The following is a 27,275-nucleotide window of genomic DNA, read 5'->3' on the forward strand; positions in this document are numbered from 1 at the left end:
AGGCTAGCTCAATATGTATATATATACCTCGGCGCCGGAGGTGGTTGCTACTTCCAATTCAAGATCGTCGTTTATCGTCGTTTCTTCGGCATCATCTTGCTGACGGCGCCCTTCATCTTCACCGTCAAGGTTCAGATAAGAAGAGATATCATCTTCTTCTTGTCCGGTCGGCACATATAGAATATCGCCTTTTATGATGCCGAACATATGGTCTTCAGCGTCCGGATCATAGTTGTCCAGAATCGGGTCAGCTCTATCGTCCGCTATATGTCAGTCCTGAAAACATGTAGTCAAAACAAATTAATTGTGTATATGCATTATCACATCTCTTCTACATATAAACAGAGAGGGCGACGAGCGGGAGGCGAGAGGGGGGACGCAGTGACCGCGTGACCGAGAGACCGGTGGCGGTGGCAAAAGGGCGGTGGTGGTGACGAGGACACATAACCCTCGCGGTGGCGGTGGCGCGTTGACGGCGTTGGCGTTGGCGCGTTGAATAGAGGCGGTAGCGTTGACGGCGTTACATTTTTATTAAGTCAAAATTTTAGTTCTTTTTAAGTTGGCGACGGTACGGCGGCGTTACATTTTTATGAATAGAGGTAGCGTTGACGGCGTTGGCGACGGTACGGCGGCGACACCACGGCGACAACGACGAAGGAACGGCGCCGCGCGCGCGGCGGGGACGAAGAATCGGGCGGGGCGCGCGACGGGACGTCTTGAGCAGCGGCGGCGGCGCGTCCACAAGGCGCCGAGGGCGCCCAAGCGAAGCGGCGGCGTCGTTGGCTCGGGGCGCTGACCAACGATTACAAAATTTAAGTTTTTGTTAAGTTTTTATATATGAAGTTATAGTTAATTACAAAATTTTAAGTTTTTTTGTTAAGTTTTTATATATGAAGTTATAGTTAATTACAAAATTTTAAGTTTTTTTTGTTAAGTATAGTTAAAATTAAAAATAACAAACATAACATAAAAAAAAGAAAAATCCGGCGACGGCCCTCTCGATCTCTTCCTCTCCCTTCTCTCTCGTATGCGGCGCGCGGTCGAACGGGCGGCGCCGCCTCTCGATCCCTCTCTCTGTATACACGCGCGCGGCGGCGCGCCGCCCCCGGCCATCATATGGCCGGCGAACGGGCCGGGCAGGGGCGCGCGGCGCGCAGGGCAGAGCGCGCGGCCGGCCAGAGTGCGCCGAGGCAGGGGGCGCACGGCGGAGAGCTCGAGCGCGCGCGCGAGCGCCACACAGGCGTGCGGCGGCCAGCGGCGGCCCCGGCCAAAAGCAGCACCACACGCGGAGAGGCCGGCTAGGACGACGTCGCAGGGCGGAGAAGGAGGAGGGGCGCAGGGCGGAGAAGGGCGGCGCGGAGACGAACGGCGGCGTGTGTACGGCGGCGTGCGACGATCCTCCAGGCGGCGTGGCGACGATCTCCGCCTCCTAAGGCGCGCGATGAAGACGAGAATGGTGAACTGTTCGACGCGGCCGTTCAGCGCCAGTTATATAGGGACGCCCCTTTGGTCGCGGTTGGTGTGGCCAACCGCGACTAAAGGGTACCTTTTAGTCGCGGTTGGCCACACCAACCGTGACCAAAGGTTATTTCGGCGGGTTTTTCCGGTTCCCGCGCGCAGAGACCTTTAGTCGCGGTTGGCGAGGCCAACCGCGACTAAAGGTCTTTTTTTAAATTACTTTTCTTTTTCAAAATCATAAAATACAAATAATATATCAAAAATTTCAGAAAAATAAAACTAATTCAATTCAAAATATTAAAAATACAAATTATATATCAAAAAATCAGAAAAATAAAACTAATTCATTTCAATATGTTAAAAATACAAATAATATATCAAAAAATTAAGAAAAATAAAACTAATTCAATTCAAAATGTTTAAAATACATATAATATATCAAAAAATTCATAAAAATAAAACTAATTCAATTCAAAATATTAAAAATACAAATTATATATCAAAAAAATCAGAAAAATAAAACTAATTCATTTCAATATGTTAAAAATACAAATAATATATCAAAAAATTAAGAAAAATAAAACTAATTCAATTCAAAATGTTTAAAATACATATAATATATCAAAAAATTCATAAAAATAAAACTAATTCAATTCAAAATCTTAAAAATACAAATAATATATCAAAAAATTCAGAAAAATAAAACTAATTCAATTCAAAATTTTAAAAATACAAATTATCAAAAATTCATAAAAATAAAACTAATTCAATTCAAAAGTTCGTTGGCCCCCTCTTCCCGCCTCTTTCCGCTCGACCCTCTTCCCTCCTCGTCTTCCCGCCATTTCTTCCCTGTCTTCCCGCCTCTTTCTTCCCCCGCCAATTGTTTCCCGCCAATTTCTTCCGCCTCTTTCTTCCCGCCAATTTTTTCCCGCCAATTTCTTCCCGCCACTTTCTCCCCGCCTCTTTCTTCCCGCCTCTGTCTTCCCGCTCCCATTTTTCCCGCCATTTGTCACTACATATAGGTAGCTCCGGCTTGGCCAGCATTATCACATCTCTACAATCTCTCATCACTCATGGCTTCCACCGCACCCACTCTAACCTACCGGCCAGTGTGGAGGAGCTTTGCGCCTCGAACAACCCTTGCACTCCGGGCAACCCCGTCCATGCCGGCTGTAGCCTAAGCGCCGCCGGCGTGCCGGTCCCTCCCGTCCTCGAGTGCTGCGCCGGGCGGCCATCACGAACCACTACTACCTCGACCTCACGCCGGAGCAGCGGATGAATCCCGCCGGCATCCCGATAACCAAGATACTTGGGACGCCTTCTTCATCAATCGGCGTGAGAGGGCGCTCGCGAGGTATGAGGAGGACGGTCGCCTCACGGAAACTTCCACGAGGCCGGCCGTCGGGCTATGGTGGTACGGCCGGACTCTGCGAGCGTCATGGACTACATCACGGCCGGCGATATCCCCGCTGCGCTACCCTCGATTCGAGCCACGAGAGCCGCCCGACGACGGGATGACAAGAATGGCGACGACGCCGGCAACTTAGAAGGCGACGACTACCAGTACAACGGCGGCGGCTATGAAGACTACGAGTATGCATATTATACGCCTAGGCAGGAGTATGACTAAATCACTCCAAATTTCATGTATGCAGGAGTATGACTTAGTCACTCCAAATTTCCTATATGCAGGAGTATGACTTAGTCACTCCAAATTTCATGTATGCAGGAGTATGACTTAGTCACTCCAAATTTCCTGTATGCAGGAGTATGACTGAATCACTCCAAATTTCATGTATCATCAGTGCTATCTCGAGTCAATTGAATCATTCGAAAATGGACACCAAACACATCACGGGTAATATAATTCACATGATTCATTCAACAAAGTGTGGTACAATAAATTATTACACATCATTTCTTCCCTTGTGTCCCTGCTTGCTTACGATTGTGCCGTATCCATGGAGCAACCTCATCATTTAACTTAATGCTTGGGTCGGTGTTCACTTTGAAGGGCGGAATTTCAGCAAGCATATTATAATCTTCTGACATGTCTGTCTTGTCCTCCACTCCCACGATATTTCTTTTCCCTGAAAGAACAATGTGGCGCTTTGGATCATCGCATGATGTACTAATCGTTTTCTTATCTTTCCGTTTTCTCGGTTTGCTACTCATGTCCTTCACATAGAAAACCTGAGCGACATCTTTCGCTAGGACGAATGGTTCATCAAGGTAACCAAGATTGTTGAAATCCACCATTGTCATTCCGTATTGCTGGTCCACCTTTACCCCACCTCCTGTTAGCTTGAACCATTTGCACCGGAACAAAGGGACCCTAAAGGAGGGTCCATAGTCAAGTTCCCATATCTCCTCTATGTAACCATAATATGTGACCTTTTGCCCATTCTCGGTTGCTGCATCAAAGCGGATACCACTGTTTTGGTTGGTGCTCTTTTTATCTTGGGCGATCGTGTAAAATGTATTCCCATTTATCTCGTACCCTTGGAAAGTCGTTATAGTCGAAGATGGTGTCTTGGCCAACATGTACAGCTGATCTACAACCTTATTGTCATGCATTAAATGTTTTCTCAACCAACTACCGAAAGTCTCCATGTGGGCCTTCCTAATCCAGGATTCAGGCTTCCCAGGGTTGTCCGAGCGTAAAATATTCTTGTGTTTCTCAAAGTACGGAGCCACCAAGCTGGAATTGGTCGAAGCGTGTGGTGTGCTTCAGTCAGAGAATGGCCGTCCATACATATCGTTGATTTCCTTCCGATCGTGCCTTTTCCACTTAGTCTCCCCTCGTGCCGCGATTGAGGAAGACCAATCGGCTTAAGGTCAGGAACAAAGTCAACACAAAACTCAATTACCTCCTCATTTCCATAGCCCTTGGCGATGCTTCCTTCTGGCCTAGCACGGTTACGAACATATTTCTTTAATACTCCCATGAACCTCTCGAAGGGGAACATATTGTGTAGAAATACAGGACCGAGAATGGAAATCTCATCGACTAGGTGAACCAGGAGGTGCGTCATAATATTGAAGAAGGATGGCGGGAACACCAACTCGAAACGACAAGACATTGGATCACATCGTTCGTAACCGTGGTAGAACTTCTGGATTGATTACCTTCTGAGAGATTGCATTGAGGAATGCACATAGCTTCACAATGGCTACTCGAACATTTTCCGGCAGGAGCCCCTCAAAGCAATCGGAAGCAATTGCGTCATAATCACGTGGCAGTCGTGAGACTTCAGGTTTTGGAACTTTTTCTCCGCCATGTTTATTATTCCCTTTATATTGACGAGAATCCTGACGGGACCTTCATACCGCTCAGGCATTCAAAAAAGATGACCTTCTCTTCTTTGGTCGAGCGTAGGCGGCACGACCTTGAAACCGTTCCGGATGCCGGTCATCGTGGTCTTTCAAACTTTGCTTTGGTCCCGCCGTGCTTCCTTTGTATCATTTGACTTCCCATACACGCCCAAGAAGCTTAGGATGTTCACGCAAATATTCTTCGTAACGTGCATCACGTCGATTGCAGAGCGGACTTCTAGGACTTTCCAATATTCTAGCTCCCAGAATATAGATTTCTTCTTCCACATGGCTACGTGCCCGTCGCCTCCTTCGAACCGATTGTCCGCCAGGACCCTTTCCAAAGATGACTTTCAAATCCTTGACCATATCAAATACCTCAGCACCGGTGTGTTCCATGTGCTTCGGCCGGTGATCTGCCTTGCCGTTGTAATGCTTGCCTTTCTTTCTTCTTGGATGACCTTTCGAAAGAAATCGACGATGCCCAAGGTACACGTTCTTCTTACAATTTGGCAAATGTACACTTTCGGGTCTCATGTAAGCGGTGCGTGCATGCATTGTATCCCTTATTTGACAGTTCCGAAAGGTTACTAAGAGCAGGCCAATCGTTGATGGTTACGAAAAGCAACGCTCGTAGGTCAAATTCCTCTTCTTTGTGCTCATCCCACACACGGACACCAGGTCTGCCCCACAGCTGTAAAAGTTCATCAACTAATGGCCTTAGGTACACATCGATGTCGTTGCCGGGTTGCTTCGGACCTTGGATGAGCACTGGCATCATAATGAACTTCCGCTTCATGCACAACCAAGGAGGAAGGTTGTAGATGCATAGAGTCACGGGCCAGGTACTATGGCTGGAGCTCTGCTCGCCAAAAGGATTCATGCCATTCGTACTTAGACCAAATCTTATGTTCCTTGCGTCAGCTGCAAAATCTTTGAACTCTCTGTCGATCTTTCTCCATTGCGTTCCATCTGCGGGGTGTCTCAACTCCCCGTCCGACTTACGGTCCTCTTTGTGCCATCGCAACAACTTGGCATGCTCTTTGTTCCTGAACAGACGTTTCAACCGTGGTATTATAGGAGCATACCACATCACCTTGGCAGGAACCCTCTTCCTGGGTTTCTGGCCCTCAACATCGTCACCAGGGTCATCGCCTCTGATCTTATAACGCAATGCTGTGCATACCGGGCATTCATTCAAATTCTCGTATTCACCGCGGTAGAGGATGCAGTCGTTGATGCATGCATGTATCTTCAGAACCTCTAAACCTAGAGGGCAGACAACCTTCTTTGCTTCGTACGTACTGGCGGGCAACTCGTTATTCTTTGGAAACATATTCTTCAACATTTTCAGCAAGTTTTCAAATACCGAGTCAGCTACACCTGCCTGTGCCTTCCATTTCAGCAAATCCAGTGTGCAGCCCAGCTTTTTTAGACCATCATCGCATCCGGGGTACAGCGCCTTCCTGTGATCCTCTAACATGCGATCCAAATTCTCCCTCTCTTTTTCAGTTTCGCAGCGTCTCCGTGCATCAGCAATGGTCCGACCAAGATCATCAATGGGATCATCACGTGCCTCTTCTTCACCTTCCCCTTCACCTTCAGCATCCTCCATGAAAGTATCACCGAAATGAGCAAGATAGCTTTCATCGATGAAATCATCCCCTTCTTCATCTTCTTCCATTATAACCCCTCTTTCTCCATGCTTGGTCCAACAATTATAGCTTGGCATGAAACCGTGCCGAAGCAGGTGCATGTGAACATCTCTTGAGGAAGAGTAACCCTTCTGATTCTTACAGTTAACACATGGACAGATAACAAAACCCCCCTGCTTGTTCGCATTAGCCACTACGAGGAAATCTTTCAAACCCGTACTGAACTCGCCGGAGAGTCGGTTACCGTACATCCATTGTCGATTCATCTGCATTATTATAATATAAAATATATAATTAACCATCATGCATTTGTTAAACTAACTAGCTACAAATAATATAAATTAAACAATGAACTACACACACATGCATATTTTATCAACGACACATCAAAGGTTCAAGTTGCTAACCGCGATCGAGGAGGAAAAAATAAATGAGAAAGCTCAAGTGTGGCTCCAACACTTCATATCATGTTTGTTTCATGCTCTTGGGGCATTTCATCAAACACCTTATGTGCATAAGAGGAACCAAAAGCAAACTTAACACCCACTTGTGAAGTTTGTGAAGAGAATGGCTCCAAATGGCTAAGTGTTGGCTGCTGGATGGGTATATATAGGGGAGGGGCTTTAGTCCCGGTTGGCCTGGCCAACCGCGACTAAAGGCCTTCGGGCACCTTTAGTCGCGGTTGGCCCCCCACGTGCACCGGCTGGCTACCGAGCGCCGTGGGTCCAGGCCTTTGGTCGCGGTTCGCCTCCCGAACCGCGACTAAAGGTCCCATTAGTCGCGGTTCCTACAGCTTCGCGACTTATGGGGCTCACCGGAAGCCTGTTTTTCTACCAGTGCTCGTATCAGTTTCCGCTAGTATATATATGTCTTCTGATGGTTGAAACACTCTCACAGGTTCGCTTGGCCTGAACACATAAGACCTTTCATGGATTGGCAAACACAATTACCATGAGTGCCAAACTAGCGTCTTATTCTCACACGTGGGACGATTCCGTACGACCTGGAAAGCTAGCGAGGCCGCCCATCGGCCCCAGGCTGGGCGGCGTAGGTTCGCACATCATTGAAAATCCAGTTTGAAATCCCGGGGACCGGTTTTGTACATGGCTAATTTGGTAAAAGTTGTTAACTCACCAAACACCAAAAAGTGGTTAACTTGCATGTGAGAAATAAGGCCTCTTATCTTCTGGAGGACACGAAATAGACATAAAGTGTATAGGATAGTGCTCTCTTATTTATTATTCAGATATTTGGAGAGAATCGATGTGTATAATTGTATTGCCCCTGCCCTAGTTATATTACACCCGTCAGCCGTGTTTGAGATTACATATAGTGAAGGTATCACAAATAGTAATACGCACTCCATTCAAACAAACAAAAAAAGATTACATTTCACTGCAATTAATAATGGGAAAGATCATAGTGGTATTATAGGTACTCCATATCGGTGTTCCCACTTCACATCGTGGTCACTAAGCACTACAATTCTCCCCTGGCTTAGAATAAAGGTTAACCGGCAATGTCTAATACAGTTCTGCCACTCCTTCCTGTCGGTCTGCTTGATGGAATGCAGTTCAAATAAATCTGCATGTTCAATTGTTGACAAACAAACTTTGCTGAGCCAGTTCACCTAATTGATGCCAACGGCGGACCATCCACTTCGAATTGAATGGCAGGTAGTGCAATTCTTTCTAGCTCTTAACTCAATCTTCTTTCAATTGAAGCCTACAGATTGGCGCCTGGAATGGAATCTTCGGAGCCAGGAAACAGGATGTCTCTCGTACGATCGCATCAGTTTCCTCTAACATCTCGATGGAGCGATCATCACCTTACAATCCATGGAGGATATGAAGCAAAAAATACAAACTACAAATCACAGAGAGGACGCCCCTGGAAGTTTACACACAAAGTGTATTTATATCGAGGTCACGGCGCGGTGGGCCTGGCCATCAGTCGATCGTTCATACACACAAAAGTCACCACAATATCGTTTCACCCACGAAAACAAGAAAAACTATATCACTGCTTCTACCAATAGGCCACAATCACTCCTTCCTACACAGAGATCATGCTAACCGTACCGCCAAGTCGTTCCAACGACGCAAATGGTATGAGCAACTGATGATTCTCCTATTCTATTCTTGCTGCCGACTCCCTAGTTTTACCAAGCTATGCATGACCTGAGAAAAAAACGTAGTTGGGATTCACTATGCAATCTCACTGATCACACGCCTTTATTGGTTGATTCAGGCGAACAGACACATCTAAGTAACAAAGCTCATTTTCATTTGCTCCTGGCGTTTGCTCCAAAAAAATAAGTAACAAAGCTCATTTTCATTTGAACTTTTTTGCATGCATCAAGAAGGTTTTCATGAGATGATAGCAAGAGAGTCTTGCGTTGCTGGGTAACAAACCTGAGTGGGCTTTCTAAAAAAAAACGCTTACTCAACATAACTGAATCCCTAGACCTAAAAGCAGAAAATACATCTCTTAGAGATGCTATGAGCAGTGGCGGGGGACGGTTTGAAAGTTTGATAGGGTGAACTCACCCAAGAGCCGGCCACCCCCATGAACAAACGACAGGCGCCGGTACTAATAACATTGCTAATTAGGCTATTTACGGCCATTTCCGTGCCCCTGCTTCGTTAGTTGTACTCAGTTTTCTCCAGCTCGTTAGTTTTTCCTCAGTTTTTCTCTTCCTTTAGTTTGAAACCCCTCGCAGAAACTCGGACGGGAGGGTTGCCGTCAGGTCAGAGGCCTTACCATTACCGTTAATCTGACGGGTGGGGCTGACAGAGGGCAGTTCCTCTCTGACCGTCTCGTGCTGACGGGTAGCCATTCATCTATCGCTGACGCGTAGGCCGTTTTATTTCCTGATTGTATACGCGGTGCTGCCAATGACAAATGGGGCCGCTCTATAGGGCTGCCGCAGCCAATGACCAGTGGGGTCGTCTATTTTTCAGGAAAAGTCATATATTGCCGCTTTGTGGGGCTGCCGCAGCCAATGACCAGTGGGGTCATCTATTTTTCAGGAAAAGACATATATTGCCGCTCTGTGGGACCGCCGCAGCCAATGACCAGTGGGGTCGTCTATTTATTTAGAGAAAATCATATATTTCCGCTCTGTGGGGCCTCTACAGCCAATGACCGTTGGGGTCGTCTATTTGTTTAGAGAATATCATATAGAGCCGCTCTGTGGGGCCGCCTCAGCCAATGGCATGTGACTATTTTTAGCTTAATCTAAAGTGAATCTTATGCTAAACATGGTGCATCCCGACAGTGACCTAGCAGTGGCGGCGAGCATAGCCGTTCTGACCATGCCGATATCGGCATCGGCATCGTTTGGAGGCTGTGGTGAAGTTATATATATATTCTTGGTCATAATCCCCTTATCTAAAGGGGATGGATGCATGGCTTCACGTCGTCGTTGCTTTCATCGTCAGTATCTTCATCGTCCGAGTAGTAGTACTTCCTGCACATTGTTTCGTCGAACACCTTCACTGTGAGCACATCATCACCTTCATATTTGAAGTGTACGAAGCAGCCGAAATCCACACCGTGCGTGATGGCGAAATTCTCCCAGCCCTTGTCGAGGTACATCCGGCCTTGTCCGTCAAATAGGACCTCCACGGTCCAGAGACGAGGACCGCAGTCAGCTGCTCGCAGATACACCTTAGCTGGCTCCTGGCCGTCAAGATAGTCCGCAAACTTTTTTGGGAGTGCCTGCAAAGAGATCGAGCGCCGATCGTTTGAAATTAAAGGTTTTTTAGAACATGCCCATAATTAATCACATGCATCATATATGTGGGAACGCGTACGTACCTTCTTGACCAAAGGGTCTTCATAGACGACGATGAAGAACTCCTCTATGATCAATGGCAGTGTTGACGGTGGTGGTGGCAATGATGATGATCCACCACCCCGGCCGCCCCTTCCCCTTCCCCTTCCGGTCCGCGTCCGAGACGTGGAAGCCATGGCAATGGATCAAGTGTATGTGAACGAAGAAGAGAGAGGCAGAACCTATTGACACAAGGGATGACCGTTGTGGGTGTTTATAAGGGAGAGATGACTGTTGTAGGGGTTTACACAATAAATTAAGGAGGAGGTGACCGTTGTGGGGGTTTACACAATAAATTAAGGAGGAGATGACCGTTGTGGGGGTATATATCTCAATAAAAAAGTAATGCGGACTATCTTGACGGAAATGGAACTTCGTGATATAGTTTATCATTTTACCGTAAAAAGTAATGCCTAAAAGAAATGGTAATTCGTGATAGTTTATCATTTTACCGTAATGACTGCATGAAATCGGTGATTGTTTGTCATTTTTTGCGTGAAAAGTACTCCCTCCGGTCTCTTTTAATTGACTCGGATTCAGTACAACTTTATACTAAATTTGAGTCAATTAAATAAGACCGGTGGGATGGCTACAAGAAAACGGTGATGGTTTATCATTTTTTCGTGTAAAGTAATGGCTACAATAAATGGGTGATGGTGTATCATTTTTTGCATGAAAAGTAATGGCTACAACAAATCGGTGATGTTTTATCATTTTTTTGCGTGGAAAGTAATGGCTACAAGAAATGGGTGATGGTGTATCATTTTTTGCGTGAAAAGTAATGGCTACAACAAATCGGTGATGGTTTATCATTTTTTGCGTGAAAAATAATGCCTAAAAGATTTTATAATTTAGCTCGTGAAAAATAATGCAGAAAACCAAACTTTAGCGTACTAGGTAACCACCCTTTAGCATACATAGAGGGTGGAAGCTAACCACCGACAGAGAGAGAGAGGGTGGTGGCCCCGACCAGAGAGAGAGATAGGGGTTATCCTGCCCGTTAGATCATACGGTCAACGGTCGGCGGGCACGATCCGCGTGACATGGGCTAGACCAATCAGGGAAATGCATGTTGGACGTCTGTGAGAATTTGTGAAGGGAGAGGGCAAAACTGAGTAGTATCAAGAAACAAATGGCAAGTGAGTTGTAAACAGACTAAGGGATTCAAATATGAGATTTAAAACATGGAAAATGCGTGTTTTGTACAATGAAACCCATCTTGGCCTACCTCAAACTATTTGCAATACAAATATACATGAGTGTGAAAATTATGGCCTCATTCAGACAAAATATGTTTTGAGGAAAGCTGTTTTGGGTAGGGCTTATTGTGGAAAACCATGCACCTTCATAGCTACTAGGTGATTTAAGAAGTGGTAATTTGTGGTAAAACTTGATTTATCTATGATTTGAGAAGTGGCAATTTGTGGTAAAGACTCCATGAGTAAGTGCCACTCTTTTTCGGAATTTTTTGCACATTAAATAACTCATTTAACTAGTTAATCCCATTTGTTGACTCTCTGTTGACCAGCCACTTGAGGGTAAAACTGAGTATATTGCATTAGCCAGTATTAGCACTCAAGGGGAAAACTAAGCACACACAAAATGCTAGTATATGACTGGAGGGTATACTTGAGTATATCTAAATTTCTAGGGTTAGACTCGAGGACGCGTGTTGCGGTGCAGAAGTGGAAGACGTGTCATTGTTGACGCGTGTCGCGGTGCAGACGTGCAATAGTGGACGCGTAGGACGCGGGTCGCATTTAGGACGCGTAAGCCCCTCTCTCCCTCCCTCTGCACACAGTACGTGTCATGCTCGCTCACGCACGAAACCACGCCTCTCACGTCCCATCAACTTCTCCAAATCGAAGGAAAAAACCCCAACCGCCGTACAAGTGCTCCCCTGCTGGCGATGGAGAAGAAGAATGCGCCGGCGGCCATCGCCCCCGAGCCCGTCGCCTCCGAGCCCGTCGCCTCGGAGCCTGTTGCATCCGAGCCCGTCGCCGCCGAGCCCGTCGCCTCCGAGGGCGGCGCATCCAAGTGCGGCGCCTCCGTGAACTGGGCCTCTCTCATGGCTGACGGACCATTTCACAAGATCGGTGAATGCTTACTGGCGAATGAGGAGTACGTGGACACCTACTCTGCTATGAGGCAAGTCTGTAGAAATTGGCGCTCAGGTTTGCCTGAGCCCGACGTGCACCTGCACGAATGGATAATGGTAGACCACGCCCTTCCACGCGCCGCTGAGTTCACCTTCCTCCAACTCGCCACATCCCGCTACGTCACCATAGATTTATCGAAAGTTCATGCAAGGTTCAAATTCCTCCATATCTATAGGGTTAATTTATTCTTATTTTCAATCGTAAACATCTTAGTGCTGAATGTTATTTTAATCAATATATTTTAGATACTACTTCGTCGGCTTTTGCCGTGGCGTCATCGTGCTTGCCCAGAAGAACCCGCCGCACAAGATACGGCTTCTGAACCCACTCACAAAGACATCGAACACTATGTTTGAGGCGCAGATGCCATCTGTTTTTCTGGATTCAGTTGCTGTAATGAAATCCCTGACTATGATCTTCGTTTCCGCACATTACCCGGAGGGAATTGCTTGGGTCAATGAGAGCACTCCAACTAAGGATATATATGAAGATTGGGGAGAAGGAACATTTTCGATCGAGCACCATTCTCTGCGTTGCATTACCCCGTTCAATGGTGAATTGTATGCAATAGCTGTGGACAATTCTGGGGACGGACAATTAGTGTGCACCAATGTACAGTTGAAGCAGCGCGCGAGCACTGTCAAGATGGAGACACTAATTTCATTTCCAGAACTTGGAAATGACAAGTTCTACCTTGTGAAGTCGGATGGTGATCTGTTGCTTGTGTTGTTGGACAACATGCTTTTGGAGGACCAACCATTGGTGTACCGTGTGGACACTCAGAGCCGCTCTCTCCATCCGGTCAGTAACATTGGTAGTCATGCCTTCTTCGCGCATTATATCTGGTGTATCTCCATCGACACCAGAGTACACCCGACACTTCGACCTGGCTGCATCTACTACGCGGATTTGGGTTATATCATAGAGTACTTTCATGATACAAAGGCCTGGGATGAGTGGCCACTACGTGTGGATAGAATAGAAAATTACGGTCTGAGAAATGAACACAAGCCATACCGTTTGGAGGATGTATTGGCCGCATACTGCAGACGGAAGGAGTTCAATGAATATTTCCTTGGGATAATGCACGAATGGAGCGACGAGAAATATATGAGGAATGAAGAACAAATTCATTCATCCTGGGGTATCCTAATCTTCATGTTTTCCATACATTGCGTGCGTCTTGTATTTTTTTCAGCTTAGTTTGTCGTGAACATTAACAACGTTATTGACTGCTTTTGGCTGTTGTATGCAGTTTATGTATTATTATACTTAGTTTTCTGATTATGCTGTTGTGAATTTATCATATACTAGCTTCTAAATTTGCTACTAGATTTGCTGCCATATTGGGCAAAAAACGAGGGCCAAAAGGCATAAATAATTGAAGAAAGACAGAAATAGAAGCTTCTCTAGATTTGATACTAATTTGGTGAAAAAGACAGAGAGAGAAAGAGGGGAAAATGTGCTCTTAAAAATGCCAATTTGGGCCGAGAGAGACAAAACCCAGCTCTCACGTACAACCAAACACGGTCTCGTCCTGTCCCACGCGGTCCCTTCCTACCAACCCCACACGACGCGGTCCCACAAACGATGCGGCCCCACACGTCAGCACGGAACGTTCAAATAAACGGATTCCTTCCGTCCGAGCTCCTTCTGCGGGTTTCAGACAAAGGCTTGAGAAAAACTAAGGGGCTGGGGAAAACTGAGTACAACAAAGAACCCGAGGGCACGAAAATAGAAATCGCTTTAACTAAAAGCCTTGCTACTACATGGCCGAGAGCCCAACTAGCACATGAACTCAGAGTCCAGCCATGTATTTGAGGCCTTGAGTGGTAAGAATCCTTAGAGCATCTCCACCGGCGCTCCTAATAGCGCTTCGAATAACTCTATTTAGATCCTAGCGAGAGAAAGTGCACGCACTGGCGTTCCCCAAAAGCGTCAGCATGTTCTGGAGCCCCATAAAAGCGTTGGCGCGCCTGAAAGAATCCCTATGTGAATGGCTTCGGTTGGGGGCGGCACCAAATTTCTGCTCAAAAGATGCTAACCGGCCCACATGCAGTGACAGCCCCCCAAAGATTCTTCTCTCTTTTACTTTTTTTGCCTCCCCACCTACTTTCTTTTAACTGTATGCATGTGCTATTGGAGCTGTTGTATAGGGGTTACCGGTGTGGAACACACTTCCCCATATCACATATATTGTTGTTGGTGCGTCCATATGCTGTTGTTGGCACTACTGCCGGCCATATTATAGGGCTCATCGGTGGAAATGCTCTTAGCGATATGTTTCCTCTACTAGTAGTAAATCGATCGTCGGCCGCCGCCTCCCTACTGTACTCGCTATGAAAGTATCATCCATACAAGTCGCCTCTTTCGTCTCCTCAGATTGTTCTTCTCCTCTTCTGTGCATGATGCGGCGTCTGTCGTTGTCGGCTTGCCGTGCGCCGTATCGTCCAGTGAATTCACCACCAGATTATTAGGGTATGACCGTAATGCTTTTCTGGTTTGATGTGGTAATGGCTAGCACATTAGTTCGTAATCTGCTTAGATAAGACTTAGAGATCCAATTTTATCTTTTATTTAATATGGTTATACTTCTTATAGATAGAACATTGACCCCTAGGGTGCAGAAAAGTTATTTTGTACCCAACATATTTTTTATGTTGTTACATTCATAAACTTATGTTTTGTATACATATAATTACGTTCATACTGACTTAACACACAAAAAAAGCGACATAAAAACGCATTGTGTGAGTAATTATAGTGTAAAAAGTAACGAAAATACTTATTTTATGTCATACTTTTTTATGTCACATAAATATTTTTTTGCAAGTTATATTTATTCTTATGTTCTACTCGATTAATAAAGTAAGAAAAAAATTACATGACGTAAAAATCAATTACGGATGGAAAGATAGAGGGTGGGTGTAGAATAACTATTCTACTCCCTCGGGGTCAAATAGCGCGACTTGTAGAAACGCTATTTAACCTTAGGGTGCAGAAAAATTATTTTGCACCCAACATAATTTTATGTTGTTACATTCATAAAATTATTTTTTGTATACATATAATTACGTTCATATTGACTCACAACCAAAAATAAACATAAAAACGTATTGTGTGAGTAATTGTAGTGTAAAAAGCATCAAAAATACTTACTTTATGTCATATTTTTTACGTCACATAAACAAATATTGTTTTGCCAAATCTATTTTTTCGTATGTTTTACTCCGCTTGTGTAGCAAGACAAAATTTACGTGACGTAAAAAATTATTTACAGTTATAAAGATAGAGGGTGGATGTAGAATAACTATTATGCACCTTGGGGGTCAATAGCGCGACATGCATATGTAGCACAAGTGATAAGAAAAATATAAGTACTCAAACATCGATGTCAAAAACTCCTTCGCAGTCCTAGAGCCATTGATAAGCATTATCTCCATAGAAGAGTTGTAGCTCCACAGTACGTGAACGTATATGAGGTTCTAGAAGGGTGTGTGATTGGTTCTCTGTTCATGTATAGTGGTGTTGACTGGTTGGGTCACTGGGTATTGAGAAATTATAATAATGGGTTGTGTGGGTGTATATGTCAGTTTGCTTGGGAGTTGGTACTATTTTTCTTTTTTTGAACAAAGAAAGGACCCGAAGGGTCCAGAGAGCTGCTTATACGGTGGGTTTACATGTTACATAGAGGACCACCGAAGAAAAGGAAATTACAACCGAGCCCCCAACTATTACAAGAAGGACCCAAAATAAAAGTTTGAGGATGCAATCAGGTCCTTCTTCTCCACCGAAGAAGACGAAGCACTCGATGTCACGGCCAGCTGCACCTCCGCCGGGGACTAAACCATTTTACGATGAGCCTGCGTCGAGTGTTGTGATGGAGTCGCTATAGGGCCTCCTCTTAGGCACACCGGCCAGGAGGTCGAAGACGATGCAGTGTTGACGGCACTGCAGCAAGGAGAATTTTATGTGGTTCCTTCCTAGAAAAGAAATCCTCGCTAAAGACAATCTAGCTAAACACAATTGAGATGGTAATATGAAATGGTTTTTGTTTCCAACGCGATACAATCAAAAATCTCTTTATAGATTTCATCTACCAAAGATTATTTGGCATGTTGTTCATATGACTTCCATTATTTTGCCCCCAACTATTATAACGAATCTGTTTGGTAATTAGTTGCATGGGGTTTGTAAGATAAAGGTCAAAAAAAATTGCAGGTAATTAGTTGCACGGGGTTTGTAAGATTTTTTTTTCGAAATGGGGTTTGTAAGATAAAGGTCAAATTTTGGTTGGAGCTTGTGCTTTAGTTTCGGTCATATGGAACACACGTAATATTTTGTCTTTAACAAAACAAAGAATCCTTCTTATATGCAGATTATTCTGCGGGCTACACACTGGATCCGTATGTGAACGTCTTTCCAGCCGAATGAGGCGTGGTCGGACATGTATTTTGGGTACAACCAACTAAAAATGGTAGTACAGGATTTATTCAACCAATTTGGTTGGCAGCCTCTTAGTAGACTTACTTCATCCTGATGAGCACGAGCTTATGTAATCCATGGCGTTAGACTTCTCTTTTAGTGTGTCGTTGATTCATGTATAGACCCTCTCTGATCCATGAGATGTATACCTTTAAATAAGTAATAAGTTACTGAAAGACCATATGCATCATTTGATGTAGAGGCCGGAGTTTTGCCCTGTTTGAAAAAATGGACTTTTTGCGCTGCTAATTTAATGCAGATAAAATTGATGGCTAAAATAAGGCTTTTCACACTTGTTTTGTCTGTTTTTTTGTAGGTCACAGAAAATATTGATTTTTCGCAAATCTTTAGATGTACGGGTTGAATTGTCTAACATTTCGAAATGTGTTTTTAGTAAAGAGAGCATATGCACTTGGGAGATAAAGTGAATTTCAGGTTTTTCTTATACAAGTTTGTGTTTCTGTTTCACTATTGATCGGTTGGTAAGGTAATCGTCGCCATGGGCCAATTGTAGAAAAGCGGGGTATTGGGCAACCGAAAGTTAGTAGGATATTGGAAAAAACTAATATAAGCGTCAAGCATGTGGCATAGTATTTCATTGAATAAACTTATTACTATTATATCTTGCTATCTCAGAAACAATCTTCATAGGTCTTACACAAATTGGGATTCTTCATTTATTTTTCAATCAAATTATGTTTAGATTTGGTTCGTAAGAGAAATTATAATGTCATTACATTTTTCGGATAATTACCAAATGTCATATTGATATGAAACAAGTCAAATTTGATGATGGACCTAGCACGAACCACGCGAGGAACCTCTAATGATGGATGCTTGACTAGTAGACACCGGCTCCAACAAAAATGCATTTTTGGTCCTGGAAAAAGATTTTGGTATGCCCGCTTGGAGAAGCTTGGGCCAAGTTCTTCCATGCCAATGGCATTCCCGGGGAGACTTCTTTTAATAGGGGATGGGTCTAGAAGGGCCCAGAAGCTTCATTTCATTTGGTGGGTACAAGGTACAATGAGAACCTCGGAAGGAAATAAAATTACAACATGGTTCCCGCTTTTCTGAAAAGGACCCCTGAGGAGATCTAGAAAAGGGATCGAGTCCATCTCGACGATTGCTGTTGAGCCTCGAATCTATGGCCGCCGAGATCGCCATCCGGACGAGACCGCTTGGGACGAGGTCGACATGTGGTGATGTGCGGAGGTTGACAAGGTCCTGCAGCCTTATGATCGTATCAGTTTCCTCTAACATCTCACCTTACAAGCCATGAAGGATACAAAAAAAAAGAAATACAAACTACAAATCACAGACAAGACGCTGGTGGAAGTTTACACTCAAGTAGTGTATTTATATCCAACAAGGCAACGTTGGTACACACAAGTCACCACAATATTGTTCCACCCAGGAAAACGAGAAAAATAAAGGCCACAATCAATCGTTCGTACGCAGAGGTCATGCCAGTTTATACCAACGATGCAAACGGTATGAGCAACTGATGATTCTCCCATTCTATTCTTGCTGTCGACGCCCGACTCCCAGTTTTACCAAGCTAGGCATTACCGACGGTAATTTACCGTGGCAAAACGTAGTTTGGATTTACTATAGAGTCTCACTGACAGTCTAGACTGAAGACCACCGGGGCTGGTACACACAAAGATGAAAGATGTTCACACCAGGTCCTGTACTTTGTATCTCACTGCGTATAGAAGGTAAACAGCAATTCCAAAAGAAACTAGCATAGACAGAGCAGCTTATTGACCATGCTTCACATTCATGACATCAAACCTCTGTAGAAATATACATAGTTTGGCACGAATCTACAAGATCAGGAGTTCAGGACAGAAAGGGAACATGCTCATCTAGCAGCTTCTGATCCATACATTTCCTAGTGACTAGCTCGCACGAGATAAACCTCACACCGATAACTGCTCACACCTACGGAAAGAGCTGCGGAAGCTCGAGTTTCAGTCGTTAGCAACCAACTCCGTGTTTCCAATTTCTAACCTCTGTAGCTCTGTGCTTCCATTTTCTAACCTCTTCACTACCAGCTTCTTCTTTGGGGCAAGACCTTTGGCAATCTCCACAGAGCTTACATCCACGACGACAGTATCGTCTTCCTTGAAGTCACCCTTCAGCACACCGAGGGCTATTTCGTTCTCCACCATCTGCTGGATCACCCTCTTGACAGGCCGAGCACCGTAGTTTGGGTCAAAGCCAAGATAGCCGAGATGCTCCACAGCTTCCGGTGTGCACTGAAGGTGAATCTTCTGTTGCAGCAGCCGGTTCTTGACACGGTTCAGCTGCAAGATTGACACAATTAACAATTTGTGATCAGGTCAACCAAAACACACACTGAAATATAATCCAAACATAGTGCTGCGACTCAAGTAAATCAAGCAAAATTGCACGTAAAGGAGGATATTTACCTGTATCTCCACAATGCGATTTATCTCAGTGGAGTCCAATGGTTGGAATACAATGTATTCATCTATCCTGTTCAGAAACTCTGGTCGGAATGTCTGTCGAGCTATCTCCGTCACCTGCTTTTTCATAACCTCATACACTGCATCCTTGCTGTCTGTTGTGTTTCGGAGTGTGTCCAGAATCAATGGTGAACCAATGTTCGATGTCATGATGACAACACAGTTAGTGAAGCTCACTGTTCTTCCCTGGGAATCAGTTATTCTTCCATCATCCAACAGTTGCAACAAGATGTTGAAGACATCTTGGTGTGCCTTCTCAATTTCATCAAACAGAACGACAGAATAAGGCCTGCGGCGAACAGCTTCTGTCAGTTGCCCCCCTTCCTCATAACCAACATACCCTGGCGGTGCTCCAACCAAGCGAGAGACAGCATGCTTCTCCATGTACTCACTCATATCAATCCGTATTAAGGCATTCTCAGTGTTGAAAAGAAATTCAGCAAGTGTCTTTCCCAGCTCGGTCTTGCCTACACCTGTAGGACCCATAAACATGAAGCTTGCTATTGGACGGTTAGGGTCTGCTAGGCCTGCCCTAGAACGACGGATTGCGTTAGCCACTGACTGGACAGCAATATCTTGGCCGATGACCCTCTTGTGAAGTACATCCTCTAGTAGCAGTAGCTTTTCTTTTTCTGATTGTTGAAGATTTGACACCGGAATACCAGTCCACTTGCTAACAATCTCAGCAATATCAGTATCAGTGACCTCTTCTCGAAGCATCGACTTTCCTGACTGCTGGAATTCAGTAAGATTTTTTTCGGCCTCATCCAGGTGCTTTTGTAGTGACAAAAGTGTTCCGTATTTGAGTTCAGCGGCTCGGCTCAGATCATATTCTCTCTCCGCGGCTTCAATCTCCAGGTTAACTCTGTCAATCTACCAAAGATAAAAGAGATTAAAGGTCATATTGTTCCATAGCACAAATGCAGCAAAATAGCATACACAACAGAACATGGCTGGCTCTACCTCTTCCTTAATTGATTTTATACGAGTCATCAATGATTTTTCATACTCCCACTGTTCTGAAAGGTTTTTCTGCTTCTGCTTGAGAGATTCTAGTTCAGCTTCAAGCTTGCTTAGCCTTTCTTTGGAGGCTTTATCAGTATCATTCTTCAATGAAAGCTTCTCCATTTCAAACCTTATGATTTCTCTATCAACCTCATCCAACTCTATAGGTTTTGTTGTAATCTCCATTTTTAGCTTAGCTGCTGCCTCGTCAACTAAATCAATAGCTGCATGTGAAAAGAAAATTATATAAGATAAATAATGAATTAAACCCTCGCTCCCAATAGTAGTTCCATAAGTACATGCAATACCTTTGTCAGGCAAAAAACGTCCAGTGATGTAGCGATCTGATAAAACCGCTGCAGCAACAAGAGCACCATCTGATATTTTAACACCATGATGCAGCTCATACCGCTCACGCAAACCACGCAGGATAGAAACTGTGTCCTCAACTTCTGGTTCACCACAGTAAACCTGCTGGAACCTACGCTCAAGAGCAGCATCTTTCTCGATGTACTTCCTGTATTCATCTAATGTTGTAGCCCCAATGCAACGGAGTTCCCCACGGCCTAACATTGGTTTCAACAGGTTACTAGCATCCATTGCCCCACCAGTGGCTCCTGCAGAAGAAAAATCAGGCCCAGGGCCGAATACTTGCAAGTCAGACATAATAACATGGGAAGACTCTGCTTGTTTCACTTATGAAATAAGTGCCAATACATGGATGTGCATATACATTTAACCTTTTTTCAGAAATAAATTGTGTAGTCACTAGTCAGAACATCAAATTCTTGCTACTTAGGGTTAGGGATCTAGATGACGGTCAGTGGGTGAGATGATAAGGAGATCCAGACACTAAGAGGGACAAGGAACGGTGAGACAGATATAATCTCACCCTGGAGCTCAAACTTCTATTATTTTTTTTAAAAAAAAAACAGACTACTATTTTAGGTTGCCTTCTTACTATCACAGATCACAATCTGTAGTAACGTTTTTACCTAACATATGCTTCATTATTATTTAGGTGTTAACTGCAATAAAGCTCAACACGTAAATGGCCAAGGGATACTCATAAATACATACCTGCACCTACAACAGTGTGGATCTCATCAATGAACAAGATGATTTGCCCATTAGAAGCAGTGACCTCCTTCAGAACAGCCTTAAGTCTCTCTTCAAAATCTCCACGGTATTTGGAACCAGCAAGTAATGCTCCCATGTCCAACGAAATAAGCTGAAAAATTACATATATAATGAAGTCAGAATGAATGACCAGTTGAATTGCTTGATATGATTACTTTCCATTATTGTCTTATTGCCTTTTTCAACTTAGTTCCCTTGCTAGTCACCCATATCCTCAATGAACCAAACTATTTAGATAATCCTATTTATTTAGCTCATGCAATCAGTACATCGAAAAGGCTCTATATAATGTTAAGACTAAGAAATATTCTTTTCCTGTCAGTTAATCAACCTGATGATTTCTGACTACTTGCAGGAAATTCCTATCCACTATCAAAGTGACCTTGTTGGTTGATTGTTAGTAATAAGAAATAAAATGCAACACCTTCAACCTAGACAATGACATGATTTTCAAATTCAAATATAATCTAAAAGCATAAGGTTTTTATCCTAAGGTAAAATAAAACAATGTGATTTGAAAACAACTAAATATTTGAATACCTTTCTATTCTGTAAAGGCTCAGGAACATCTCCCCTCACAATGCGCTGCGCCAACCTGCACGTGATAAATGCAACAGTATTTCTTAGTGCTCATCAAAAATAAGTTGAGTCTTAGGTATGATATGGAAGTTCTAGAATTCAGCTGGAATAACGATATAAACTGTAGCCCGTAGAGACATCTTTTGCCCTCTATAAATAAAGAAAAAGAAAAGAAAAGAACAAGCAATCACCCTTCAGCAATGGCAGTCTTGCCAACTCCTGGCTCGCCAATTATTACAGGATTATTCTTCGTTCTTCTACAAAGGATCTGAATGCATCGCCGCACTTCATCATCACGTCCTATAACAGGATCAAGTTTTCCACGCCGAGCTAATTCTGTCATGTCGATACCATACTTCTCTAGAGCTTGAAACTTCCCTTCTGGATCTGGCAGAAGAAGTAAGCAAAAACATGGTTATCGCACAAAATTACAACTCGTTATCATGAAAGCATGAGGAGCAGTCGTGCATCAAAATATTGACTCTTTCTTTAGGGCATCTCCAGCGGCGCGACGCATTTTAGTGTCCGCGCGCGTCCGTTTGCGTCGGCCCTTTTGGTCGAAAACGACCGCGCGTCCGTTTGCGTCGGGGGTGGCTCCAGCGGCACGACGCATTTTTTTAGGACGAATCATTTTTTTGAACTGAAACATAATTTACAAAAACTGAAACATAACTTACATACTTGAAAACATAAAAAAAACCTAAAACGCCTACTGCTGCGCATCGTCGCCGTGCTGCTCCTCGTCGCTGTCGAGCAAGATGATCTCCGGTACGTCCCACGGCCAGTAGCCACCAACGGCGGCTGCACCGGCGCGTCGTACTCGGAGACGAGGAGGCCGAGCTTGGCCATCTCGTCGTCCGTCATGTTGTCCGGGAACTCGAAGTTCCGGCCCTCCGCCATGGCCTGCTGCCATTCGTGGAAGACGAGGCCGACGTAGTCGTCGCTGTCGTCCTTCACCTCCTCGCTATGGTACGCGAGCGCCTCGATGTAGGCGTCGTCGTCGTCGTAGACGGCGTAGGCTTCGTCGTCGTCGTCCTCGTCCTCGCGGTCGTTGTGCTGCGGCTGCTCACGTCGCGTCGGCGCCTGCTGACGACGCGTCGGCGCCTGCTGACGACGAGCCGGCGGTGCAGGGCCGAAGGGATAATCCCTGTCGCCCATGAAGCCAGCCCCGTCGTCCCGCCGTCCGTCTCCGTGGACAGGTACGTACGCCAACTCTCCGAGTCGATGGCGTACGCCGGATCGGCGCGGAGGTCCTCCGGCAGATATCGCCTCCTGCGCCGGATATCCTTGGTCCGCTCAGGCTCGCGCGCAGGTACTGGAGGGATGGGCACCCGGCGGCAGCTGAGCCGCCAGCCGCCAAGCAGCTGCACGCCGGACCAGGCGTCGCACGGCACCCATCTGCCGTGCATGAGCCTCCCCACCGTGACGGGGAGCGGCACCTTCTTGCTGCCGCTGCCGGAGGCCTCGAAGTCGTTCTTCTTCCCCATGGCGCAGCGGCGGTTGTGGTGCGAGTGGAGCTGTGGGCGAAGGAGCAACGCGGCCGCTGGACTTTTAAGGGCGGCCGCGCACGGGATACGATGCCATTGAAGGCGGCGCAGAAGCCCAGCCGCCGCCCGCCAGTGCACGCGCAGAACAGGAAGCTGCGGCATTCATGGCGGCGCAGACGCGGAAGCGCTGACCGCGGAAGCGATGGCCGCGGAAGCGATGCCCTCCATGCAGGCTCGCTGCCAGGCGGGCCCGGTGGAGACCGCAGCGGACACTTTGCGCGTCCGCGCAGCGTCCGCCGAGACGCAAACCTGCCGCATATTTGGGCCAGGTTTGCGTCTCCGCGGACGGCCCGGTCACTTTGCGTCGTGCCGCTGGAGAGGGTGCCAGACGCATTTACGATCAAAGCGGACGCAAACCGTTTGCGTCGCGCCGCTGGAGATGCCCTTAGTGAACATACCAAGTACTAGTCTACTCGAATATCCAAAACGAAGTAAAGAATATGATATTCATACACATGTCAGTTAAAGCCTTAAAGTTGTCCAACATCCAATAGATACACACTTATAGTGGAATCACCACTTATTTATTTATTGTGAAAGATAAAAAAGTAACCCATATTCAAAGTAAAATTATTGGAGTAAATTCTAATGCAATGCCTGAAACCACAACACTGCCACTAAATTTAGCAAATATCAAAAGGCAGGGATTCAGAGTTTCAGACGAATCAAGTTCTGAATCAAATGTAAGAATGGAGCAAAGAATAATTTGCAAAATGCAAATGACATCCATTAGACATACTCTGATCCGTGACTCGTTGGCTGCCACGCACAGCAGAGATGGCTTCCTTCAGCTCGTTCTCATCAATTTTGAGATCTTTGAACAGCTGTTGCCCAAACCTCTTATCTGCTGTGAATGCTCTCAGTAGGTGTTCAACAGAAACAAATTCATCACCATACTCCTTTTTGTGCTTCCTAGCGTTATCCAAAATTGATACGATACTAGGCCCGACAACTGGCCCACTTGTATCACCACTAACCTGCCAAAGAAAGAGCCCCAATTATGTTAAGGCTTTGAGGACATACCATTTATCAAACTGAACTACCATCGCTAGTGAGTGCTAGAACCTTGGGCTGTCTAGAAATGAAGTCATCAGTAGCCTGCAGGACTGAAGTGTTGTCTATCCCAGCTTTAGAAAATATTCTGCGTGCTAAACCATCCTTCTGCTCCAAAAGGGCTTTCATCAGGTGCTCCGATTCGACTATTTGTTGTTTGGACAATCTTGCTGCTTCAACTGCATCGATAACCCCCTCCCAAGCCATCTCAGTGAATTCCCCTGGAGCTATCTGTTTGATCACAGAAAGTTAAGAAAAGGGTAGAGATAACCTAACATACAACACGGTATTAAAACCACAGTTCGAGCACACAAACAAAAAATCATGTGAAGGAGAGAGCGCATTCTTAAAATCAGGAAATGATTTACCCACAAAAATAATAAATGTATGACAACCCCCATAGTAAATACTATTGATCTGATAATCATGTTAATGTCTCAAGTATGAACAAACAATTACTTTTCATGCGACTCACTTATGCTTGGAGATCCTCTAATCTATCACATAACACTACAGATAATCAAATTACTGACCTAAATCTAATGCGGACACTAGTTTCCAGTTGTATGGGTAAGGGTTAGAGTTGATAGACAAGGTAGGGACTGAACTGAACACCACTTCAGTCATATGCGCAATTTGAAAGATAATCTATCTGATCAGCATAACACTCCTCCAAGATGAGAACATCGATCACAAGCAGAAAATTATTTACGCACAAACAAATCCATAGTAAATACAATTAATCTGATAATCATGCTAATGTCTGAGGTATGAAGAGCCGATTGCTTTCTTGACTCACTTTTAAATCTATCACAGATTATCAAGTTACTGACAAAGTAGGGACTGAAGTCACCGAACTGACCACTTTCCGGTCACCGGTTCATGATGGCCAGATTGAAAAGATAATCTATCTGATCAAATTAGAAGAAGAGGGGAATTCGACAAATTCAGTGCGCACGGGCCACACATGTGCAGCGCCGACTGAAACTGCCACTACCATCAACCAATCGCATCAGATGAAAAAAAAAAAAGCAGGCACGGCACGGCACGGGCGCAGCGATCCAACCTGAGACGAGGAGCCCGAGGCGCTGTACTGAGCCGGCGGCGTGGAGTGGAACAGGCGGCGAGGCGGGACCAGCAGGCCACGTCCGCCCGCCGCGGGGAGCCTGGCCGCGGGAGGAGTGAGCCACGCGGGCCTGCTGACCTTCGCGGCGGTGGAGAAGAAGGCGGAGGATTCCCCGGCGAGCGCCGCAAGCGCGCGCGGGACGGGCTCGACGGCGAGGCGGCGGGCGGCGGCGGTGGCCCGCGCGGCGCGCGAGAGCCTGGATGCCGCGCGGAGCGCCATGGCGAGAGGGTTCTTTAGGGCTTGGCTGTGGCAACTGGCAATGGCGATTTGGGTGTGTTGCTGCGCAGGCGCAAATGCTGTTTTTTGTGGCGATGCTTGGAGAAGGGGAAGAAGAAGAAGGGAGAAGCGGAGGAAGAGGAAGGTTGGAGAAGGTTCTGCAACGTACGAGGTCTTGTGCGCCCACCGTCTGATCTGGACCGTTGCTTCTGGATCGAAGGGATAAGGCTAAAGCCGCAAGACAATGGTTTATTGAGTTCAAAGAGCACAAGATAATGGTTTATTGAAATATTTGGTTGGTGATTTGATGGATAATGGACTAGCCATTTATTCGCTCTGCGGAAGATATGGGTGATTTAGAGGGAGGTAGAAATCTTAAGTTTACTTTGTGCATTGTACACTAACAATGTTGAGAATTTTTTTTTTATAAAAATGAAAATAACTGTTTTGGTGCTTCTATTAGTAAACAAGATGTTTCTGCTAGTATTTTTACATGCGAAAATGGGTCATTCTTTTTTAAGTATCTTGGGGTGCCAATGCATTACCAAAAAAAAGCCTTGCTAATAGTGATAGGAAAGATTCGGGCAATATAATGGAAAATAAAACTACATCTTTAAAAGGGAACCTTGTGCCTATTGGCAGAAGATTAATTTCCTAGTTTTATGATGTCTTCCTTTGGATATCAAACACTAGGAGAGCTTCACCACATTGTTGGGCGGCCAGCTCAAAGAAGAGTTTTTCTTTCTTTCTTTGATGGCCAATTTGTCTCCCACTCTTCGGTGCTCTGGGTAGAGCAGGGCAGGCCAGGGCCCAATTTTGCTCCAATGAAGCTCCGCCGGTAGTATTAAAAGGCGTAGTTAAGTGATATTTATGTACATTGGTTACGAGTTAAACTTCTTGTGCTTATTGTTGCAAGTTGAAATTGTCGGTTCTAGCAGCACATGTGCTAGTTGTGTCGAACGACTGGTTGTTGAAGATTGTTAACTTTCGTCCTAACTGAATAACCAAGAGAGTTCACTTCTCGAGGAAAAAGAGGAAACACACATCTCTCTTTTTTTTTAACAAGCCAAAAGAATTGCCATCTCCATTGATTAATAAGAAGGTTTTCATAAGTCACACGAACCACATAAATGGCCGAAGGCCAACAACAAAGGAACTACACTCACGGCATTACATTACTCAACGCTTTGGCCCGCGCGAGGCA

General features: G+C 45.2%; 1 protein-coding gene across 1 annotated transcript; it reads right to left on the minus strand.

Annotated features, from left to right (window-relative positions):
* Positions 1 to 18,673: 18,673 nt before the first annotated feature.
* Positions 18,674 to 26,200, minus strand: LOC127308100 (chaperone protein ClpB3, mitochondrial). The gene is made up of 10 exons (XM_051338870.1): positions 25,796 to 26,200; positions 24,742 to 24,960; positions 24,416 to 24,653; positions 22,321 to 22,516; positions 22,091 to 22,145; positions 21,491 to 21,641; positions 20,719 to 21,027; positions 20,369 to 20,634; positions 19,349 to 20,278; positions 18,674 to 19,222 (listed from the first exon to the last, which is right to left on the minus strand). Exons 1-10 carry the CDS (start codon positions 26,072 to 26,074, stop codon positions 18,887 to 18,889), a joined length of 2,979 nt encoding a protein of 992 aa, XP_051194830.1. The 5' UTR covers positions 26,075 to 26,200; the 3' UTR covers positions 18,674 to 18,886.
* Between the last annotated feature and the right edge of the window lie 1,075 nt (positions 26,201 to 27,275).

The sequence above is a fragment of the Lolium perenne genome, chromosome 6 (assembly GCF_019359855.2).
Source record: "Lolium perenne isolate Kyuss_39 chromosome 6, Kyuss_2.0, whole genome shotgun sequence".
NCBI classification, from domain to species: Eukaryota; Viridiplantae; Streptophyta; class Magnoliopsida; order Poales; family Poaceae; genus Lolium; species Lolium perenne.

Excerpts from the sequence above, each read along its gene's own strand:
- LOC127308100 (XM_051338870.1), bottom strand. The coding sequence starts at position 26,074 with ATGGCGCTCCGCGCGGCATCCAGGCTCTCGCGCGCCGCGCGGGCCACC. Across the intron at positions 21,028-21,490 it reads CCACACTGTTGTAGGTGCAG|GAGCCACTGGTGGGGCAATG; the intron begins GTATGTATTTAT and ends TTTCTTCTGCAG. Across the intron at positions 20,635-20,718 it reads ACGTTTTTTGCCTGACAAAG|CTATTGATTTAGTTGACGAG; the intron begins GTATTGCATGTA and ends TTTCACATGCAG.